General features: G+C 43.6%; 1 protein-coding gene across 6 annotated transcripts in view; it reads right to left on the bottom strand.

The window, feature by feature from the left end:
- SASH1 (SAM and SH3 domain containing 1) overlaps window positions 1-24,442 on the bottom strand; it is a 208,287-nt gene that overhangs the window by 13,626 nt on the left and 170,219 nt on the right. For 5 of the 6 annotated variants that reach the window (XM_016160134.2, XM_016160131.2, XM_016160133.2 and 2 more), the window contains 8 exons: window positions 19,717-19,849; window positions 14,288-14,634; window positions 8,875-8,949; window positions 7,285-7,428; window positions 4,166-4,301; window positions 3,234-3,403; window positions 2,304-2,513; window positions 1,364-1,514 (listed from right to left, as the gene is read on the bottom strand). In XM_016160134.2, coding sequence (XP_016015620.2) covers window positions 1,364-1,514; window positions 2,304-2,513; window positions 3,234-3,403; window positions 4,166-4,301; window positions 7,285-7,428; window positions 8,875-8,949; window positions 14,288-14,634; window positions 19,717-19,849 — 1,366 coding nt within the window. The remainder of the gene's footprint in view (window positions 1-1,363; window positions 1,515-2,303; window positions 2,514-3,233; window positions 3,404-4,165; window positions 4,302-7,284; window positions 7,429-8,874; window positions 8,950-14,287; window positions 14,635-19,716; window positions 19,850-24,442) is intronic. The other variant, XM_016160132.2, reaches the window with a different exon arrangement.

Below are 24,442 nucleotides of genomic sequence, written 5' to 3'. Positions count from 1 at the left end.
GAGCCAATGTGACAGAGCAAAGACCAACCACAGATCTCGCTTTATATTTGGTTTTTAGCTTAGCTCCTCCTATGTTCTGAAGGGTAAAGGAAGTGTAATGGACAGGATTTATAAACCAGCTGTTCTCGGTGGCGGAGGAAGAGCAAATGAGCTATTTTACAGAGCAGATGTGGTCCAGGAGACTAGATGATTCAAGTTAATTGGTATTAATATAGCTCGTTGGCCACATCAGGCATCGGGCCACATTCTTTATACTCAGCCTGGTCACAGACCCCAAGAGAAACCTCCAATACTAAAGAGACCTGGTGATAAAGTGATATTAACTACAAGCACAATTCTCTCCAAATCTATCCCTGAGGGCAGTGTGTTTATCTAGGGTTCAGACATCTATTTGATGGCCTGTGGTCCCCTATGTTATCAGTTAATTTAGAGGGGGGACCTATAAAGCAGAAGTGAATGTAACTGTGCCGAGCGAGACACTTGCTTCCATGTCTCTTGGGCCTGATACATTCAGTAATGTATAAATTTTTTCCCCATCATTAACCATGGTTTTGCTGTGTCTTTTAACAATAGAAATGCCATTAGCTACTGAAGCAGAGCACTTGAAAGAAAATGCATTTGCGTTCAGTAACTGGAAAGGATGTTCCCTTCGTGATGAATAATTTCAGGTATATTTTTGATGTCGGATTGAAGAATAAAGAGTGAGATAAGACCAGCTTAATGGAGCAAAGGATAGAGCGTATTCAAAGAGACTACATAAAAGCTGTGAGCCCACTGAATTCTGTTCGTGGGCTGTACAAAACGAGCTCTCATTTCAGTTGCGTCTTCACGATATAGAGTTCTCTGCTCTACATAGTCACTCCAGGCATTTCCTGCTTCCTTCATGGAAGCTGAGGAAGTTCATTCATTCATTAACCAATCAATCTATTCCATAAGAAAGGAACTCCCCTTGTGCTTTGAGAAGTGATTAACCCTCAGCTGGACAACAGCGCCCCAGTTTGTCAGTCGCTTTTGTGCCCAGGTACCCTCAGGACCTGCTGAAGGCCGCACCTAATGTGACATCAGTACCTAATGCGACATCTACTATGTTTCTTAAGAAAACCAAAATTCAATTCTCAGTCACTTAGAGCAGCATTTTCCTCAACTCTTATCTAGAACTAAGTCAGGAAGGGCGTCGGCATTAGGAATTTTGGTCTCTGTGCTGTCTGACATACTACAAAATTGACCTTGGCTTTGCAAAGAGGAGGACTGAAAGAGGGACTCCAGGGACCTAAGCATTTGCTGGCTGCTCACGGGAGGCCTGCTGGGGACCGGAGACTGTGGTGACCTAACGGCAGACACGTCTGTGCCAGAAGGGACTTACTGTCATATTCCTGTAACAGCTCCACTGCTGTCAAGAGAACAGCTCTGTGTTCTGGGTCCCTGATATTTAACTCGTCCAAGTCCTCCTCCTCCAGAAGCTTAAAGGTGTCCAGATCTTCATATCCATTGAACAGGAACGTGGGCATGTGCTCCTGTGAGGGAAGGAAGGCAGGAATGAGTCACCAGGCCCAGCCATGTGATATGTGACCAGCAACCAGCCTCAAACCCCCGAACTCTTCTCCCATAGTCATTTTTATGCTAATTGGAAGATTAGTAAGTATCATCTGTAAGCTGTTGTGCACCTCCCAGTCCTATGGCTTAGTAGGCAGGCAGGGCGTTTCATTGATCATGGGTTAAGCAAGATGTACACTGCAGGCTGGGATTTTAATCGTGCCCTTGCTATGAACTGATGCTTTTAAAGCCACACAATGTACAGTGGACGAGACTGTTCTGTCGTTCACAGAGCTACTGAAATCCAACTCAGCGAGGCCTGTGACTTCTCCCAAAACAAGACGGATTTGCAAGGAGGAAACAGAACCTACAACAGAATCCCGCCCCACAAGATGCTGGCAGTGCGGCGGGAGGCCTGGGAGGGGTGAATGCTCGCACCCCTGTGGAGCCAAGTAGGACGGTGCCAGGGGTTTGTGCCGACAGCCCTTCCCGGTAGCAGCTCAAAGTGCACAGCTCTCTGAAAGCTTCTCCTGGAGGCTAGCAGCAAACTTTGACCCAGAGCTCATGCTATCTATCACCCACAGCAGAGGTCAAGGGCAGCATGAGAATACTGGTAACTATTTCTGCAGAATAATGGATACTCATCATAGCAATGGGCCACCCTTGTTGGGCGACATAGATTCTCCCCTAACCCTCCCTGAAAGTGACCTCGCTGTCCTAGTGTATGAGAAGGAGATGGTGATGTGTGACCAGGACAGGAAGGAACTGACTTTCAGGTTAATGCGATCAAGGAGATCCTCCACGGACTTGGGCTGGGGGGGTCTTCCTTTTCTCCTCCTCCTGGTGGGGCGCTTGGGCTTCTCCTCTTCCTCGTTCAGCACATCCACATAGATGAACTTGAACGTGCCCACCTTGTTGTTCAACAGGCCCATCCAGGTGCCCATGGGGGGTTTGCTGATTATGTCAATGATGTCTCCTTTCTGCAGGCCAGGGAACAAAGATCTTTCCGTTAGGTGCATTTCTAAATATGAATCACAGATCGATGAGTTAATCAAGCAGATGTGAAAACACCATGAAGGCCAGCATCGGGGTCCTGCAAGTCACCTCCTCACATGGCTGGGGGTTTGGCAAAGGGCCAGAAGGAGCACCACCAACTGTGCTGGATTCCATGAAGGCTGAAGATCTCATCCCGCCCCGCCCCCCATGCCTCGCTGGGGGGCCACCTGGCTCTCTGAATGCTTTGTTGTCATCCGGAGCTCTTATTTCTTAAGAAAGAATCTCCCCCCATCCACCAGCCCAATGCCAGTGGTAATCCCTGTTCTACAACCACTTCATACATTCTTTGGAACTCCATCTGTCCCACCTAAACGTCACTAGTCACACAGAGAAGGCAGTTAAGGTTTCTTCAGCTGGAGAAAGCACAGAAACTAGAGGGCGGAGGGCAACAGCAATTTGAGAGGGAAGCTGAGGTCAGAGGTCAGGGCCAGGAAGATGAAGTGGTGAGGACAGAGGATTAACACAAGACCCACCCCTGTCCCATTGCTGGCTGGTTCTCTTGTTTTTCACGACAGAAGAGACCAGTGTATCGAGGCAGCTGAGACACTGGCTACTCGGCACCGTAAGAGCCTCGCATTCAACAGCAAGAACAGAGCACCTCTTAAAGAAACAAGGAGCCCAGGTCTGAGGCCAGGCGGACACACCTTGAGCTTGAGCGAATCTGTGTCGTAGGGGCTGGGCGTGAAGTCGGTGTGCACTCGGGCGCGCCCGCAGAAGGGGCCCCGGTAGGGCGGCTCCTCGTCGTCGCCGTCTTCCGACTTGACGCTCTCCCTGTTGCTGGTCGAGGAATCGGTGGTGCTGACCGTCTGACCACCTGTGCAGGGTGAACGGGAAGAGCGAGGGTGAACGCAGATTTCTCGCACCGCGAAGCCGAGAGGCACTAAGGAGCCACAGTTAGGAAGCTGAGCGCAGAGGAGCAAACTCGTGAGCCACATCGGGACCGGAGCAGGGTCCAGTCCCAAGTCCAGGGTTTCCTAATTGTCATCTCTACTTAGATGGGGCAGGGACAGGGCAACTTCTGCAAGTTGCCTTTATGATCTGGGAAGCAGGTGACACTGTGACTCCCCAATGGAGGACTCCGCAAGCCCTGAACATTCATGACCTCTCACTGGTCAGGCATATCACTTTTACTCCATTTTACAGATGGAAAAACAAACTCAGAGAGGTCAAGTAACTTGCCCAAGACTAAATGATTTTAAAATGGTGGGTTTAAATGAAGTCTCTTCCCCTGTATCATTGGCTGACACCATCATTCGTCAGAGCGACTGACCAACATTTGCTGTCACTGACATTTGTAATTCTCCTTCCTTCCCCCATCTCTTATGTCTTGAAGATCTGACTTAATTCTCCTCCCTTCTCCCGAGCCTTCCTGAGTTGCTTTCCCTGTCTTCCCTCTCTTCTGTGCCCTTGCTGTACTACTAATCCTGCTGAACAAAGGTGACTCTCTAGGCCCAGATGTTCTGCACGTCTGTCTCTCTAACAGAACCTGAAGGTTTAAACTGCTTGCACCCGATGCTCAGTAAAAGTCTGCTTTTGACTCCAAAGGAATTCATCTACGATTATGAAGCACACGTACTCATGGAGCTCTGTCCGCTCAGCGAACTCCGCAGACTCTCTACGGAACCTCCGGCTTTGAGCTTGGGCTTGTCCACGTGTTCACTGTCAGGCTGGGAAGATGGGACGGAGCCAGGCATTCCCTCAAGGCACGAGTCCTGCAATGGATTTCAACAACATTACGTTTCATCAGCGTGGACGAGTGTCATTTTGGAATTCGAAGCAATTTAGCCCTAAACTAAATTAATCGAATCCATCATCATTGTACCCATATTTGATTCTATAGCCAATATTCTCCTTCTCTTTAATCTGTACCCTTGCTTCGTTTTAAAGTTGTGGCCTAGATAACAATTAAGCACTTAACTGTTATTTTTCATGCTCAAATGGAAGTTCTTGAAATCCCTAAGAAAAGTCTACCTCTTAGACAAAGTATTTTGCTAAAGGCTTAGAGAGTCTTTGCATCCTCAATAATCCAGTAATGAAGATGGACTTCAAATGCAGATGAAGCAGAATCCACCAGCGATGCACCTGTCTGGAAGCCCCGTCAGATAACAGTTAATCTATTCTAAGGTAAACACTTAAAAAAGAAAAAAAAAGAAAAAAAAAGAAAAGTAAAGGCAGTATTCCTCGTTTTTAAAAAAAGGCCAGATACTTGTTTCTATTTACACAAATTGAAACTGGCTAACTTTGAAATACCAACTTAGGGCCCACATATACAGGAAAAACAGCGTTTTTCAGTCTACAATGAAATTTTGATATATCACCCAGGGTTTAGTTTCTTTCACTTCCTTTCTGTGCTGTTAGTAAGAAAGCTGTGACGTCCCTTTCAGATCAGAATGCTGATATGATACCAGTGACTCAGCAGCACTTCTCACTTTTGGGGTGGCTGTGTGTCATGAGCTTGGCAACCTCTCGTTTGCACGTGCTCATTTAGTTAGCGGTGCAACAATGTCACTCTTCAAAAGGTCTGCGGTGAGAATGGCTTACTTGCCCAGACGGAAACTTCTCTGGCATATATTACACAGACACGTGAGCACCAAACCATCTCAACGAAACCTGCTATTTGCATGGTGCCGACTCATCAGAAGGGCTCTAATGGGATTCTGCGGGTCCTACAAACATCTAAGGACAACAGCCACGGCAGCGTCCGATCCAACACACACGGCGCTCTACACTTAAGGAAAGTGAGCAGACAACCTCGAAAACAACAACTATAAACAGAGGTGCCATTACTTGGAGGTTACTGAAGCTGCGAGGTGTAAATTCTTGAATACGCTTTAATTCTCCTTTCTAAATCATAAAATAAGATGCCTTTCCAATTAAATTCTTAGTGCTTCTGAAAAAAGCACATGTAAAAAAAAAACAATATTAAATATACATCTCTGATACTCTTATGTTCTTAAATGCTTTTAATAATTGTTAATTTACTCATCACATATTTATCAATTATCTACAAGAACAGGTGCTGGGCATATAGCAGAAACAAAAGCAGACAAAAATCTTTACCAGAGGGTTGGTATGTTTACTAAAAAGTTAAATAAATAAAACAAGCAAAACTTGCAGCATTAATTTTCTCTCCCCTCAAAGTATAATGATCACTTCTTTTTTAACTATATAAAATGACTGCTTTAAAAAATACCATAGAACTAAGAATACAAGACTGGTATATAGTAGTAAAATTGTAGGAAAATGCTCAAAATGAGCTTTTAGGGGAAAAGCCAACTAAATAAAGTGTTTTAAATTAGAGGTGCTGTTCTCATTGGTATGACATCTGCTTCATGGGAAAGCACATAATTTGCTTCATTTCCAGTCAGAAACAGAGAATTACCACGCCCATAGAAACAAGAAATGCAAAGAATATGGAATGTAATTGTGCAAGAAACACACTGGAGGCAGCCCTACTGCCTGTGCAGGTCTAATAAGCCGTGGTTTCCCACCCTGAGCACTGTCAGTATCTTGGATGAGCAATTCTTTATTGTGGAGGGGCGGTCCAGCGGATTTTCAGATGCCTCCCTGGCCTCTATCCATTAGATGCCAGTAGCACTCAACCCGCCTCACCCCAGCCATGACTATCCAAATGCCTTGGGGTTGGTGGGAAAGCAGAATCTCCCCCAATCCCTGTGAGAACCGCTGTAATAACTGAAAATGTTGTGCAGGCTTTGTCTGAATCATAGCGTGGGTGGCTGGGCTGGCCAGTTGGTGTTCGGAGTGATTTTAACAAGAGGATGTTGGATTGTAGCTTCTTATACCCACCAGAGGGCAGCAGCTGAGCAAAAAATGTCTGCTTTCCCTGTTTCTAATTTGGTAGATAACGTGGCATTACCTGCATATTTCAAGTAACCACCAGTGTGTGCAGGTACTTCTACGGACTGCAAAATGAATCCTACAAAGGTGCTGGAGAACGGTGCTTCGAAAATGGTCAAAATTACCTCAAGGCTCAGCTTTCCATGTCTTTCTTCCCTGCACCCATACAATTAAGACAGAAACTGGTCATGTTTCTAGTGATAAAATTATAGAATTGGAGGGGATCGATTCTGTGATACCTGAATGACCACAGACAGAGTCAGCGACAACACTCCTGCAGAAGTGTTCCACTCCTGTGGAAACATGATTCCTGCAAAAGTCCTGTGGCCAGGAAGCGTTTTCTGAGTTTACGACTCAGACCTGCTAACATCTTCTAGAACAACTTACGCTGCATTTTGAAAAGTCTGCTGCCTAAGAAAACTTGGGTGTCTTTTTTAGGTTCGATTCTCGTGACAGCCCTTTTGTAGCAAAGGGTATTTTAGAAAATCAAACCCTTCCTTCCTTCGTGTTCAAATGTGCGTGCTTACTGCACTAAATAATAATAATAATTTTATATATATATATATATATATTTTTTACATGTCTTTTTTTCTCAGCTGTACATAGAAGATAAGCCTGCTTTTTGTATTCCTGGCACCAGGCAAGGTGCTAGGATGACCTTAAGTTCTTAATAAATGTTCGTTGTATCAAATGTTTGTTTGTAAAGGGAACGTGGTCCCGGAGCCAGATTATTGCCAGTGAACATGTGTTAAGCACCATTTAAAATCTCAGACCGACCATCTTCAATTTTCCTCAACAGAAGGAACCAACAGGGCTTTTTGCTCGGCAGCTACACACCTGCTCGGAGACAGAGCTGCTGTATTTTTTCGACATTCTCTTCCTCATTGTCTCCTTCACCGACTTCACCTTTTTTCCAAGAGAGATGCGGGAGGCAGTGGGTGATTTGATTACTTCCTTGTACACAAAATCTCCTTCTTTACCCTGGCAAAACAAAATGTTACACATACCTTTAATCAGAGAAAATGAAGCCCCCAAACAGGTTTTATTCATATCACTAATGTTCCGCCTCTCAGAAAAGTAACGGTATCTCTTAAGATCTTGAAATTTTTCTGGTTAACTTGGTTCTCTGTTATTTATCCTTTCGATGAACAATTCAAACCTACTAAGGAGCTTTTATTTATTTGTTTAAAGTGGAATGTGAGTTAACTTTTAATTTTATTTAATCTTAAGTATTCTTTTATTATAGTTTTTTCTTCCACTTTAAATCCTCAAGAAGACGTATTTAATCAATAAAGAGTAATTTATATGGACCGATGTCCACATAATCCCAACATGAAGAAGAGAAAGACAATACTGGTGAATCACCGAGGAAAGTGTAGGAATAAAACAGCAAATCTTAGTTATTACAAGTCCAACTTCTGATCAGATTTACATCTTTGTGGCATTTTGTATGGTCCACTCCTAAGTGTAAATTTCCTTTTCTGAACAAGTTAGATAGATTGTGGTCACCTCTCATCCTACTTTTCACTGAAAACAAAAAACAACTTTCTCTAGAAAATGGGGAGAAAAACTCATACTTTCATTTTTTAAAAGACTGACTACGTAAAATTATTGGTTTATGAATCAATAAAATTTGATATCCAAATAATACAGTTTTATTTTTTCAGGAAATTCTCAAACACTTTGGAAATTACAGATGGGTATTTTAACAAATAACCATGATCGTAACAATATAAACCATGGATCTGAATTTCCCAGTTTCCTGACAATATGCATAAGGAAAAAACAAAACTGTATGTAAAACTCACCTATATCCCTGGGACCTTAGTTAATAAACATGGGGAGCCACTTGTATAGCAAACCAGAAGGAGCAGGTCTGAGGAGAAAGGAACCTTGGCCTTCAGGCATCCGGTTTGCTTTGGCCCCAATGAGGGTAGGTTCATTCCAGGACATCCCAGCTCAGAAAGACCTCTAGGCTTAGTATGGGGCTATGTACTCGGCCTACGATAAGACTAGCTTTTAGCTCTGCTGGCACACACTCTTGAACCCAAATCCAAGGGCTCCATCACATCGCACTGCCTGGGTGTAGCAGTCACGTGCACTTCAAACGAGTCTGAACCAAAAGCATGTGCGCACAAATGCCTGGTACCACAGCAGCCAAACTCATCTGGGAGAAAACTGGAAACAAAGGCATTGAAGGAATGGTGCTACGACAAGGAAGAAGACGGAGGCCAGGGGTGGTCACCACTCCCTCCACGTGGAAGAGTGAGAGGTGCTGGGTGAAACGGGGCTTCTTTGCAATACGATTAAGGATCACCCAGGAAAAGGTTACCCAGTATCGGCTCTCAACAGACACTAGATGCGAAGCTAAGGCAGCCACGTCACTTGACTGCAAAGCTCTTGCTTTCCCTCTGACGTTATACTCACCACTGGGTCAGCGTTATCACTGCCAACGTGCAAGGAACGATTTGTCAAGTCAAAGCCTCCGAAACTGCAGGTTCTCTGTGGAAGGGAGAGGGCGGGGCGGGGGTAATCCAGTTATGCCTCAGCCGGCCAGCGAGCACCAGCCCAACACACTTCCCGCTCGTAGGACATCACTGGATCACACATACGTTACAGGATGAAAGTAGGAAACGGAAAATGATGAGGGGGGAAAAAATACATGATTCATGTTCAAAGGAAACTCACTCATCTAGTCCTTCCACAGGCCACTGGGCCTGTGCCCACGCCAGAGGTAAAGAACTCCCTTAACATGTAAAAACCAATTAGTTAAAAAAAAAAAAAAAATCCAGGTGCTAAGCGCCCTAAGATTCCCTGTCTCTTAGCAACAGACGTTCCCTCCCAGTCCCCTTAATATCTTCTGAGCACAGCAGTGTTGATAAGAGGATAAGCAGTGAGGGATCCGTGTGCTCAGGGTCTTGGAAACCCCAGTCTGAAGTCCTACAGCTCTGCCACTGACAGAAGGCTTTTCGAACAGACTCTTTTTTGTTTAGTTTTAAATTGCTAAGAAAGGGGAAAACAGGTTATGTTTATAGTAGTCCAATCAGGCCAAGAGTATTACTCACTCCTTGCTTTCCTGGCCTAGCTAAAAATGCTGGTGACTTTCCCATCTAACTGCCCAACTTAATTAAGTATGACCCTTTTTCTTAGAGCGTATGAAGACGCCACATTTGCCAAGAAAAAAGTTGATTCAGTGACTTTGACCACACACTCCTTAATTTCAATAGGAAAAGTACACATTTACAAAGAATGAAAACTTTAATGTTCTTTCGGCTGGTTTTAAACTTTATGGAACTATTTGTATTTCATTGATTTTATAGTTCCAGAACTTGGTTTAATTCCTTTTTATTTTTTTAGCAAGTTACTCAAAGACCACCTCCATGACACCCCCCCCCCCAAAATTTGTAAGAATAAAAAGAAACTTAAGGCACACTAAGTCTGTTACAACTGATTATCTTTTTAAGCAACCGATAATAAAAGTTGAATAGGAGACTTGTGTTCAGATGTTTTATGTTATCTGTTTCTCAGAGAACTTTAGTTAAGAGCTATTAAACGGAAGAAATGAACATAAACAATGTATACTATAAACAGTGCTTATTTAAAATAAATGCACTTTAGATTTATATTAACCAAATTGAGAAAGAAAATGCCTAGGTATTTGGAATCACACAGACGTGGATCCAAATTCTTGTTCTGCCACTTAACTTGCTGTGTAACCACAGATAAAGTACTTAAACTCTCTGAGCTGTGGTTTCTTCGTCAGTAAAATTCTATCTGTACCATATATTTGAAGACTTCTAGCACCTTACCTGGCACCGAGCAGACATTCTATGAATGCTGGTTCCTCCCGTTATTTCTCATTAGGGCTATACTGAGAATTGCAGCTTGTTCCAACAATTGTTATGCTGAAGTTTAGGTTTAGTCAATATGCTAAGTATGCAAATGAAGGACAAGAGCTTAGTCCTGGGCCTTTAATTGTAAAACTAGAGCATCCCAGGTATGGGCCAATAAGTGAGGGACAGCAAGTGTGGTAGAAGGGAGGGCTAGGAGATGCAGAACTGTTACGGGAAGCATTTTGGGGTCACCGACATTCAGGGTGACACAAGTGTTCTTCACCAAAGCCGTTGTTGCTGTTTTAAATGCTCTACCACGAACATGATTTCCAATGGACATTATTCTACTTTTACATTAAATCATCAATGGACAATCTAATTTCCTTTATAGTCAGCTTAACTAGACCTATATCTATTCTCTAAAAACAGAAAGGCCTCTTTATGCAAAAACACTCACCAAATCCCCAACCTGCTAAGCAAGGTTATGATCACCTCTCCAGGCTAACTTTTAACATTAACTTTCCCTTTCTGGCTTGCAATGCTAAATAGATTTCCTCATTTTTGCAAAGTCAGTGATTTTATTCTAGTTCTCTTCCTGTGACTCAGGACTTCACAGACACAGTATGGCACCCAGATGCCTCATTGTTTTCTGGCTTTTGCAAGTGCCTGCTTTAAATTCCAGCATCAACTGCAACATTGGAGGTCCGGCATGTTCTCTCTGATGCATATGAAATAACTGACAAAGAATTCATGTGGAAACTATAACTGTAATAAATAAGAACATCATTTACATCTTCAGCTGCCTGCTGTATGCATTTATTCCTGAAGTAAAAAGCTTAAAGAGTGGACTGATTTTCTTAACTACCAACTAAAAAAACCTCTCCCAGTGATATGCTAAGGTACCTGGAACTGATTCTTCTTTATCAATGTAGGAAGAACAAAGAATGTAACCACGAACACTGTTTGAACTAATCTTTAAGTTTTTCAGTAATATTAAGTAGTTCTGATAGCACCATTCCTTCAACAGAGAAAAGAGATTACAAAGAGAATAGGAAAAGGAAGTGAATCAATCTTTGACTTTGGTGGGCTACATAAATGAGGCCTAAATGAAGTTTTCAAGTTCACACATCTCCTGTGTAATTGGTGTTAGGACATTTTAGATAGATGCTTGTGGATGAGGAGAGCCAGTCAATGCAATGGTCATGCAGCTGAAAAGATGTATTTTGGGGGGGGGGCTGAATTTTCAAAATGGACAAAATTCCAAAATGTCATGCATGTCTGTTCCACCAAATGAAAATTGAATGACCAAATAAAAAGCAAGACAAGTGATCATTTCCAGTGAATACAAAGCATTATCATTTCCCTGAGGTTTCATCAAGCAAATATGGCATATTTTGAAAGAGAAAAAGATCAAGCCTGAAGATTAAAGGAAACTGTATACTTTTGGATAAAATGAAGGAGATATATGACAGAAAGAATAGAAAAAAAAACTTTTTAAGTAAACCAAGCAAAGAAACTGTCTTAATCTCTTAAAAAAAAAAAAAGAAAGAAAGAAAGAAAGAAAGAAAAAAAAGCTTTCTGTTGTTAAACAGTTTCCTTTACACTCTCTGAATAATTAGAAAATTAAATTTTGTTTTCCTGACTGTATAATTATACTTACAATAAAAGGTATGTACAAATTTCTCATTTAGCACTGAATGCATATTTTAGCAAGTATTAATGCTGTCCAGCCTCAAGCTCACAGTACCTTAAAAATACCCAGTCTCAGGCTGACACTCAGAATAGAGATGACATAGAGCCACCTTTTTAAGGGGGCAAAAAAAAAAAAAATGCTCAGGTGTCCATATTCAATGTCGCTGAAGAATTAATCACAGACCCACAATGTTAATGAGCACTAATCTCAGAACTATAACTTCCGGAGCAAAAACTCTTCATGAAGTAATATCATTAACCGAGTAACAGACACCGTGAGGGTCACATGAACAGCTCAAGGTGCTCAGTGTAGAAAAATCCTCAGCGTTACTTAGACTCATGGAGCCGAGTCATCAATGAATAGAAGAGGAGGATCTGCTTTATCAAGGTCACATCAAAGGATACAGAGGCAGACGAGCTGGGCAGTATACTTCTAAAGGTAAAAAGTAAATTACGCCAAAATTGGTTAGCCACAAACATTTCACAAAAGATCTGTGGGTCAGAACTGAATGAGTGAGAAAAAGGATTCTGTTATTACACAACAAAAAACAAAACTGGCCCCAATCGTTGCCATGATGTTGAAAGAACCAGAAGAAAAGTCATTACTAATAAAAGTGTTGCCAGACTGATAGGAATGCGAGAGGATGGAAAATGAGATCTAGCAAGAAAGTCAATACATGTGGGAGTACTTAGAAAACCTAAGTGCGAAGGACAGGCCTAAGGATCCTTTTCAGATGGAGAAGGTCATCTGAAGGGTGCACTGGCCAATCGGTCCCCATTTCCCCCAAAGCAGAAGGTGACCGAATGGATTTAAATTATGGTGATCACCTGGGGAAGCACGTCTTATTCATGAAAGTGAAGGGACTGTGGGAGAGGCCGCATGGAGCGGCTGCAGTAGTCTGTTCCTTCAGACCCTTCAAAGGGGACATTGCCAGCAGTCCCAAGTGGATTAAGCAGAGCACAGGGGACAGCGGGGCCAGAAATCACACCAGCTCCTCCTCGCTGTGACTCACTTTACATGGGCTATTGTGCAAACTGAAAGTTGAGTGGGAATTTCAAGGGGGAAAATATTTGTATTCTCAAGTTCAAAATAAGTCATGCCCCGAAAATAAATTTTACAGTCTCTAATAATAAAGTAATAAAATGGAAAAACATTTTATTATTTGAAAGTAAGTACGTTATTCTTTGCAATCTATATATGAGAATCTATAGAGTGGCGGAGGACATTTTTAAATACTGGTTCCTTTGATTAAAAAGGTAAGAACATCAACTAGACCTAAGTAAAAGGAAAGGGCTCTAATTTTTTTCCCTTTAGATTTAAGAAATTTCCTTTCGTCTCTACTAATGAAAGAATCACCAAATTGGTGATGGTGATCATGACACTCCCTCCATGAGCTAGTTCCTGTTGTTTTAATTAACTCAAAGAATAAGCATCTCTTTTAAGGGCAAAATGTCCTCTGTTTTGAATCAGCTTCTTTGAGGTCAAGTGACAGGGTGGCCGGGAATCGAGAGAGCCATTCCTAGAAGGGCCAAACCCCACCCCAGTATCCTGAAAGCCCTTCTCCGGATCTGCTTTGATGTTTAGTTTAAATTAAAAACCGAACAGCTTCAACTGGCAAGAGAGCGAATGGAAAGGAAGGAGAAGCCATCACTGATCGAAAGTAGGGTCAGAAATCTGAGATGAGGGTGGAATGGACCCTGAAGTCACAAAGTTATGAGGAAGAAGAGAGGGAAGGATGCCAGGCTCCACAGAAGAAAGGCCATAATGCTTGACTGCACATCACAGAAATGACAAGGCCATCCTGGTGACCATCGTTGTGACTCACGGACTTCTGGTGGATTCTCAAGAGAACCCTTTTAGTACAGCGGTCGACTGTGGCGGCCCACTTCCTCTTTGCCTCCTCATCCTCCTCCAGCAAGCACCGCCTCAGGTCCTGTTTCTCAGCCTTGCTCAGGGTCCTGTCTGAGGCAGGACGCACTAGCTGGGTCAGGTTCAGGTGGCTGTACAGGCTCCGCTCCACCACGTAGGTGATATTGAACTCGCTGACCGAGGGGCGCCCGCGCACCCTCCTGCTGGGGACTCCACAGCTCCCTCCCCCTTTGGGCCTCTGCCGGAGCAGCTGCAGGTCACAGGTCATGCTGTTAACTCCTTTTCTGGAGGGACGCTGGCAGAGAAAAGCTCTGGAACATGAATAATTAGGATCTGTTTTCTTCAAGCGGATTTGCTTCCGGACACTCTGAACCTCCTCCAGGGACACCAGAAGGTGGTGCCTACGACGGTGGCTGTCGTAGAAGCAAACGCCGTCCGTACTTACCCCGTGGCTCAGGGACCCGAGACCCTTCTTCATCTCTCCCTCAGTCAGGGAGCGGGAAACCTTCTGGGCCTTTTCTTCCTCTGGATAGGAGAAAAATGTCCCCATCTTCTTGGGGGGCTTAATAAGGCCCCGACTCTCTCCTTTGCTGAAGGTTTTGACCAGCTTCCGGCCAGCTCCCCAGGTATCCAGGCTGCTGGATGATGGAGAAGTGGTGAGAGAGTCTGAATCATCTTCTGGAGGTTTCTCAGGAGAGCCGTCAAAGAAAAAGGGCTTCTTGTGCACGCCGGAGTAAAGGGCGGACCTTTCATCCAGGACGGGGGAATTCTCAAACACGGGCTCCTCCCCACCTGGAGAGGGACCAACAGAGACAAGTTCAGGGCCTCCTGTAAACATTCCTTCACATTCTCTCACAGATCTGTCCATGCGCGCCCCTCCCCCCACCCTGCAAAAAACTCTAAGCGAGTCCACGCAGAAACCACAGTGACCTCCCTTCCCATTTTCACTTACCCTCTTCACGCACCTGGCTCCCACTTAAGTAAACGCATGCAAAAAAAAAAAAAAAAAAAAAAAAAAAGCCAAACTGCAAATGTGTGGTTTCACATGAGCTTAATGTTAAAAGGTTTCAGATGTGTTTTCTTCTCCCCTTCTTTAAACATCTTTGTAGACACCTTGGCAGACCTATTAAAAATGCCATTTGGAGAATCTAAGACAGTCATTACCACGATATTCCCTATCATTTAAAGGTAATTACCCTCCTCAGTCGCTAAGTGCAATCCTTAGAAGCCGGGAATCAGAATCTCTCCCCTCCTGTTGAGTCTGGTTGGCTTTGTACACCGGAGTGAGGAATGCCATGTGGCTGTGGCTGTGATGGTCGTTTTTTATATTGGTACGTATGCCATTTAAGTAATGAAATCGCCAAAGGAGTTTGGGTTTAGAAACACCACAAAGAATTGTACCTTCCAAATGTAACTGACGAACGGGTCCCCAGTTGACAGGCCAAACGCAAAAAGCTAGGGAACTAACTGGGCGATCCCAGCCCGACCCTCCCATTAACTCGGGCCCTGCAGGGAGTGGCAAGGGCATTTAAGGGCCTGGACACGCAAGCAGCCCCATCGAGTGAGCCTCCAGAATTCTGCCTCTCCAAGCCCTGGCTGGAGCCAGGTACGGCGCCAAGCCCTCTGGAGCCCCAGTGGAAAGGTCTGGGCTTGCTGGCAGGAAAACTGAGTTCTTGTCTGTGTGTATTATGGGAACAGATGTGAGGAAAGAAGTAGGTCAAATTGTGGGTGTAGTGACCCTATCTGGCTGTGTCCCTCTAATTATAAGGAAACTGTGGAGTGCGGCAGCTTTCCACCAGCTGAATTGTGAAGAGGAAAAAACACAAAGTTTCCTGGAACAGAGGCATGGCACTAAGTATACCAGCTGGGAAGCGAGTGCCAGCGTGTGGCGAAATGTCAGAGATAGAGAGAAAGGGCTGCCTGCTTCAGAGAGGGGTTCGGAGAGGAGCAGATTGGTAGCAGTCCTTTAAAATTCCGAAAATGTCTTATTTTTCCAACTAATGGGAATTACAGCTACGAATATAAAGAAAAAAAAAAAAAGGACTACTGCTACTAAATACAACCCAGGGTTGACTTTGATGTCAAGGAGAGGGGAGGGCGAGTCGAAACTATGCCCAGGCCGAAGTTCTCCATAATCTGCAGCACAAATATATTCACTCGAGAATCATTCCTGGCCCTTTAAGCAGAGTTTACAGTTAGGGTCGAGGTTTGTAACAGGAATTCACCCCACCAGAGGCAGTGTGCGCATGTCATGAGCATTCCTTCCTCCTTCCTCAGCACATTCAGCTAGTAAGGTCTGGAGACCCAGGGTCCCTGTGTTGCTGAGGGTAAAAAACGCCAACCTCTTCTGGAAACAGTGCACTCTCCACTTCCAGGAAGAAGGGACGCGGCCACGTCAAGGGACACACACAGCCTGGTGGCTGAGGGGGCCCAAGAGCAGACTTCTCTATAAAAGCAGTCCACCCTCACCGATCATGGCTTAACACGCAGCCCAGGTATCCACGAAGGCATGCAAAGGTCCTTCTCTACCCATGTATCCTAAGGGGCTTCAGGAAAGTCAGGTGGGTTGATGAAATATTTTAAGGAACTGTCATTCAGTGGTGGTCTGGAAATTTTCTAGACTCTGTTATTTAGGGTTGTCATCGGAGATTCCAATACTTCCATGTCACATTTGAGTTTGGAACCAGCTGGTGCACACATATCCATGACATATGTAGCTCTACTTTCTGGTTCCGGAAGTCAGCATCTGGGTGAGGTATTTGGAGGCAAGTGTGGCAAACGTTTTCAAAGCGGCCACATCAACCTGTGCTGAGTGGGGCGGGCCTCCCGTGGCGTAGGCACTTCCGTCTGCCTGACCCGAGGCCTGGAATCCCAGCCTGAACTGGACTCCGAGGGTTGAGAGCATTACTTCTCTCATTTTCTTCTGACTTGAAAGTACAACTATCCTAACTGAGAGAATAACGGTCGAGATGTGCTCACGCCACTCCATCATCATGTGGTGTGATTTGCTTCACACGCTGACCTTTCTCTAACTGAGATCAGAATACAGAAGGAAAGGTGATTTTGATAGGCAGGAGGAGACAGGATAGAGGATGACTGAATGCCAAGAACACAGATTTATGCCCTGGATGCCAGCCCTGGCTCTGCCACGCACCATGTCCATGACCTCCAGCAATTACTGCAACCTCTCGGTCCGTGTCCTCACCTATAATAATGCCCACCGATCTTGATAATATCTACTACAAGGGTATTAAGAGGATAAAAATTAAATGAAGAGAGGTGAAGGTACTTTATAAGGTGAAAAGCACAGTACGAGAGCGAATGATTCATCATCAGGCTACGGAAGAGCCAGAGCGATGAGGGAAGCGGGTGGGAAGGTATCGGCTGCGGGAAAGAGACAGAGAGAGAGGCAGATGAAAGGCACTGACATGGCTTACAATTTCATACTGCCTGCGGTCACCCAGGCCCCTAAGAAGGACCTGAAACTCAAGTGACAAGGGCGAGACTGGGTCAAGGATTGTAACTGCAGGCAGGGGTGAGGAGATGTGGGAGCAGAGTGGAGACCTGGGATGTAGAGGAGTCAGGCTGTGCGGACTTCATTCTGGGTCTTCTGCTGGCTGGCTGTGACCCTGAGTAAATTATTTCACCTCTTGGCATCTTAGTTTCCTCATTCGTGAAATGAGGATGGTATTAATGCCTGCCTCTGGTGGCTATGCTGAGGATGACACATTTAAATGGAACGTAAAATCTACAGTGTTTAGGAAAAGACACACAGAATGCTCTCAATAAACATTCAGACAACTTAGTATTGGCACAGGCATGCAGGAAGTCAAAAGGATCCATCTTTGAAGGTCCAGGGGCTGGGGGGGAGGTTATTGGGAGTGGTGGAAACACGGGCCGAGGCAGTAAGTACCAGTTCTTTTGCTAATGAGGAACTGCAGAAAGTTCTGTTATGCAGGAGTTGGAGTGAGTTCTAGTCTAGGAGGATGTTGGGGGGACTAACCCTGAGCAGACACCCTGAGCTGCACAGACACCTGGGGCCTCTCCTGGCAATACCAAGAGGCACCTCAACCTCAGATCCCCAACTTATCAGACATCAGAGGTGTAACCTGGGACTCAGCTCACTGAATCCATCATCCATCCAAGACGCCTAATTCACACTCAAATGAATTCAAGGTCAGAGTGAGATGTCCATATGGCCATTACGTTTTTCCCTCTAGCTATCTCTTTTGGTATATTTTTCCTTTTTTCGACTATGTCCCTCAGAGTTGGTTCACTTGATTTACTGAGGTAAACATGCAAGACAGAATAGTGGAGAGGCTGCCCCAACGCACGTGACAATCATGTATGAAGCGGTGACTAGGTGGTAGGCCCAACACTAAATACTTCACCATTTTATCGCGTTTATGGACGAGACTCTCTAACCTAGCTGTCATAGCTCAGGCTTAATTTTGTCACGATGCACGAGGTTTTAAAACATGGTGCCCCCAAAAGTTCAACGATGGCAATTCCATATGGTTCTAATTAATATTATCAACTGCATGTGAGTCCAATAAGAGCTGTGACAGTGAGCGGAAATGAAGTTATATTAGATACTGTCAAAATCACAACTAGAAGGCAGGTGTTAACACAACCAAATGTAAAATCAGCACCGCACCCAAAAGTACACGGAATTACCATGCCGAACGACAACCAAACAAAATCCTGGACTTAAACACAACTTAAGGTTATGAAATTGATCATAAAGCAGATCTCTGCCTTTTTCCTCCTTTCTCTTCCCTTTTAACCTCCAGTCTCTCACAGTAACCCCTTTACCTTCCATATTACTCTAGGGGATTTAAAACAATAAATAATGACGACAGATGAAAATAAAAAACAGCAATAATAACAGGAAACCCTCATCTATGTAAATAAGGGGAAATTCTGTTCCCTCCACAGCTTGATTTTATTCATGTACAACAAAAAAGCCTCTCTAATGAGAATGTTTAAGTCCACATATTAAAAGCTAAAAATTCCTCAGAATGTAGATGTGCAATTTTAACCAGTAATATGTTTAAAAAAAAAATTAAAGAACATATTCCTTCCAGTGTTTTCTGCTAATTCACTTATCATTTTCCAAACAGGAAATCTTATTATTTTATCATTTTGGGAGAATTTTACAAGATGCTACAAATGCATATTACTACCAACAAGAGACGATCCAGTTGTGATTTAAAATTGTCATAATTACACTTCAAAGGTTAACTATTCATTCCAATAAATCTAAGCTCTTACCCCTGTTGACATTATTGCTTTATCTGACAAGTGGCTGAGCCAGCAATATGGCTCTCAAGGATGCACTTAGGATGGAAGGTCCTCAAAGTCCTCTTTGAACTGAGACTTGAGACAGTTTACAGAAAAAACACATCATTCTTCAGAGATCCAAAAGGATATGAAGTGCCTTGATTGTTAGATGTTTGTTTGAGATGGACGTATGTCAAATTTCCACTAAATTCAATGGACAAGAACTGCTGTTCTTTTGGGAGCAGAGGCTTACACTAAGAGGAAGTTATAAAATAAAGTTTATATAAAATGGCATAAGCTCAAAATTAAAGCTAAGGCACACCTTGAGAAGATTTCATTGTCATATACTAGCCAGTTCCCTTCTTTGTATCATTTAAATTCCTGAGCCCCCAAAACACCGGGCACCAGATCCTTCACCCCATAACATGCTGAGAGCTGGCCTGCTAACATGCAGATCTGGTTCTCTCTCTGCCAGCCTCGGCCAGAAGTCAACCCATTTTCCACTTGAAATCATATTCTCTCTTTCTACTGAAAAACGAATTGCAAATGATTTACTCTGGAATAAGCAGGGTGGAGTTTGCTCTTTTTTACCTTCAGTGCTGGGCTTTTTCATGTCTTCCACCCTGATTAGTTTCTTTCTCACTCTGCGAGTAGAATTTACCAGCTTGTGTAACCTCTTAAACTTCACCGACTCCTCGGTCTCATCATCCGATTGTTCTCTTGACTGGCAAAGAAACAAAGGAAAAGTTAATCAGATAATTGCTCGAGAGCTCTGCTTTAGCAGCCGGGTGCAGCCTGGCCTCACTGCCAGTCTGGAATCTGGCAGATCTGCAGTTGAACTTGGGGCACCAACAAATTTGCCCAGCAGGTTCATGAAGCTCCACCTACCATCTCAAGGCCTAACGAGTGGAGAGTTAGGTCCTAAGCAGCACAACACACACCCTTGCCCTTGACCTGCATGGGGTGCATTTGTCTCAACTATTTCCCGGTCCTCTTTTAGGAGAACGGCACAGGATGCTCTCCAAGGCTGGCCCTGTAATTCCAGTTGTGCCGCTGTGGTTTGGGCCAGGCTCTCCTCTGTCTGGCCCATCAGGACTTGCTGTTTAAACGTGGTCACCGACTACTTCTCCAAACCGAAAGTCTGTTGACTTGTTCCAGTCCTCCCCTCCCCAAACCCCCAAAATCAAAAACAGCAGGGCAGGAAAAGGGAAGAGCTGCAAAAAGCCGCTTTCTATCTCACTTGTGGAGTCGTCTGCCGCATCTCAGCCATCTCTTCCTCCTCTCCCAGCTCTTTCCAAGAGCCCAGAAGGCGAGCATGAGGACAGCCCTTACATTCCTCCAAGAAGGACAAGGGAAAAAGCTGACCTTTTCAGACATACAGTACAGTCCATATTCCCCAGAATCCCATTTCGTTTTGCAGCGATTCAAGTATGCTCGGCCCAGCTGTTTTCCCTCAAGTATCCAACATTACAGAGAGAAAAAAAAATTCTCTCCGCAGCAGTGACCCAGGCAAAAAACAATCCTTTCCTTGTGAACAAAATGAGTTTTGCTTCCAAGTCAGCTCCAGCATTCGCTATGCAGCTTCCTCTGTTTTATCTGTTCAAAACGTAAAAAAAGCAAAAAAGAAAGAAAGAAAGAAAAGTCTCCAAGGAAATGGGCTGCTGCACGGACCGGGGGCGCGGGCATTCGCGGGAGCGCAGAGCGCGGCGGAAGCGCATGGCCGCGGCACAGCCCGGGCAGCTGGTGAGCAGCTCCAGCTAAGCCTGCTCATCCTGGCCACAGCCGTCTCTCCATTTCCTCAAACCCAGTTCACTGCAAGAGTAGGGAGAGAAATGCCTCGGCCGAAAACATGAAATAAAAACAAACCACATCTCTGAACATGAGTCCAATATGGAGACCTCCCCCCCACCCCAGGAAATGCACTCATTCATTGCAACTTTAGAAACAATAATATTAGGTAAGCAAGAGTGAGCAGACAAAACAGTTCAAGAGGTCCCAGGTAGAGGGTACATGAACTGCTTAGGCATAAAAATGGTGCGTGTTGTGAGTCCACAAATACTTCGGAAGTACTTTGGTTCTATGTAAGGGATAAATACAACCCAGTTCCTGGCTTCTATCCTCCCACCAAGCTCCCAGCGTGGAGCCATTGTACTTTCCTCCTTGCATGACTGTAAGCAAACCATGCATCCACTGAAGAACAATTATTATAATCCATAAATGACAAGTCATCTGACAGGGAGGGGTATTTCTCAGGCTTTCCTTCTGTGAAGTGTATCAATATCTACGTTCCATTTCTCTAAAACTGCTAGATAAAATGTTGCATACACATTTCAGAACTAACGTTAATGACTGGTTACCTGGTAATCAAGAACAGAAATCAGAGGAATGGCGGTCTTGGGTAGGAGGGAGGCTACTTGGCATGCTAGCAAGAGGCTTAATGCATTTGGTCTAAAAGTCAAAACGTAAAAAATGAACATGAAATCATACAGCTCCTACTATATAATGATATTGTCTGGTTTGAATTTCATTTTTACTTGACTGAATTGTTGATGTGGGATGAAATGGAGCGGTCAACCAGAGGAATGAGAACTTGGTTAACCCTCTTTCTGGGTAATCGGCACCTGAACAAAACCACAGTGCATGGAACTCACATGAATATTTAAAAACATTCTGCCTTCTTGATGCATCTCAAAAGCCAGGCAAGTCTAACAGAAGAATCAACATTAGATTATAGAGTCTCTGGGCACACCAATGGAACAAACCTAGACTATATCTGTATCATTCGCATTAAAAAATTCTGAAATCAAGTGAAAATAAAATAAGCACAAGCTGTTTATAATCAAGATATAGGAAGCTCTGTTAGAGGATGAACATCGCGCGTGTGTGTGTGCGCGCGCGCGCGCGCGTGTGTGTGTGAGAGAGAGATGAAGTAAAAAGAGAAATAGGATATAGAAAGAAGTAATACAAAAATCGAGCCCGCAAAGACACAAATCACATGTAGGAAATGAGCTATCAGAGGGAAATTTTCAGGGAGAAATCAAAATAGTTAACCAGGACAACAGATTTAAAGGCAAGGACTGCTCACCCCCGCCCCCCACCCGTCCTAATTTCCTCTGCCCAGATCCACTGTGGTGAAAAATAGCATATTCCAGGTACTCATTTAATTGCTTTCACATGTTCCATCTAGTTCTGAGAAAAAGGAGCTCTTTAGAACTTTAATGTTATTTTGATTTTTCTTAAAAAATGAAGATTTTGGAGGTGTCCGCCTCGGACAAATCATGGCAACCAATAACTTTCTTTGCATTATCATGTTTTGAACACTAGACAAGACAGATTCAGCACCTTTATTATGAAGAAAAATAAGAAACAAAACCAGTCATTCTATATATACATAGTATATATACATACATATGTACATATGTAAACTTATATTTTTTTAAAATAGAAAAGGTCTTAAGTAGCCTAGAAGTCTAGAAGTTAATGGAGTTGAACAGTGCTTTGTATTGATGGAGAGGTGTTGACTTCTCACTTCCTCTTGAGTCCAGAGGAAAAAGAGATATGAAATATTTGCCTTTAAAAATTCTCTCCAGCTGTTTTAACATAAAAACTCTATAAAAGACATGCATTTCTTTTCAACTTAAATTTCTTTTAAATTTAAATTCCTCATATCATGTTTCTCCTTGTAAAGAAGCATGTGCCTCTTCCTGAATGCTAGAAATAACATCATCTTTTCATTTCGAAAATATACCCCCAGAGATGGATGGGTGAGAAATAGGAAAAAAAAAAAAAAATAACTAAGAACTCTTCCCACCTGGAGGAACTTTGTAGAAGATGAAGGAAATATTCACTGTATATAAAATGAATGATTGATTCCAAGAAATAAATTCAGAACTATTATGAAACAGATTTTTAAATAAACTACCATGAAAAAAAAATAACAGTACATATTTATACACATTTAAAAAGGAGATGGTCTCTCTTCCCCTCTCTGTCCTGCCCCAGGTCAGAATACTAAAATAAACTTTAACTTATTCATCTTCTAAAGGAGAAGGTGAAAACTCAATTATCTGCACAAAACCCCCTACCTCTAAACTTCTAGTTAAAAAAAGCAATTTATCCCACCAGAGGTTATGGAAAAGTAGATTTAAAATGTTGTAAACAGAAACATTTGATTTCAAGCCTCTCTACTGAATATTTTTCCACCAGAAAGCCCATATGGCTCAACTTTTAATTACTTTGGCTAATGCTATATGTAGTAATTCTGTGGTGAATGCTTAAGTGTTTCATTTCTGGTTTCCATGGCAACATTACATCAGATTGCAGACAGCTGGCTCCACAGTTTTTAACCATAACAAAGTGACCAAGCCAAGGCACAAAAGCTATAGCTGCTTTAAAGAGATAGCACACCATTGCCTGCCAGGGTGCTGAATGGGGAACCTATGGGGCCTGTTTGGCTTGGGCAGGAGGGTGGAGCCTCCTTCCTTCTCAGCTTCTTTTGGAACATGTGCATCCCTGACACATCTGCAATGTTCTAATAGGAAAGACACGGAGCCAGCGTGGAGAACTTCTTATAACACAGCTCCATTAAGGATGAGCGGAAAAAAGGAACACAATTAATAGCATCTGTAGATACAAACATTTGTGCGCTGGAGCAAAGTAAAAGCATCTCCTCACTGTTCAACTTGAGCCTGTCACTGCAGGTCGGTAACAGATACTTCATCGGACACTGTAGCAAATAGTTCTTGTGACTCTGACACAACAGAACAAATACTTTGCAAAAGGTGCATGGCACGGTGGTGCAGGCTATAATAAAGGTTAAATCGAATTTGCAAGAAGCAACTAGAATCCTTTTGGGGACCGCTCGAGACCACGCTTAGCACAGGGTTACAATCGAGCCTTCTGCAGAAACATATTCAGCCTGCCTCTCCAGCTCCAAACACCCCACATGCTGTCTCAATTAATAGCCACTAAAGTCGACTTATCTCCCGAGAGCCGGCACATAACATTAAGATATTCCAGCATTTCTGAAAACTATTGGAAATGTATTCGCTTGTGAAATTCACGCACCCGTTTAACCCCAGCACCTAAGCAGACATACACGCTTCAACTTCCCAGGTCTGCTCTGTCAGTGGCGTTAAATTAAAAGTTAAGAGAAGGAAGCCGATCGGTTGTAGGTTTACGAAAATCAATGTGCAATGCTGTCCAAAGTTAAGTCCTCCACACTGCAAGCCTCCACACTGAAAGCCTCCACAACTGGCAACCGAACTCCAAGCCCCGTACACTCGACCGCGCGCATTCTCACTTTATTCTCAAAATA

This window comes from Rousettus aegyptiacus, unplaced genomic scaffold (genome assembly GCF_014176215.1).
Source record: "Rousettus aegyptiacus isolate mRouAeg1 unplaced genomic scaffold, mRouAeg1.p scaffold_m13_p_1, whole genome shotgun sequence".
Classification (NCBI taxonomy): domain Eukaryota; kingdom Metazoa; phylum Chordata; class Mammalia; order Chiroptera; family Pteropodidae; genus Rousettus; species Rousettus aegyptiacus.
The sequence above is the reverse complement of the archived record's forward strand: the minus strand, read 5'-3'. Positions and strand labels throughout refer to the sequence as shown.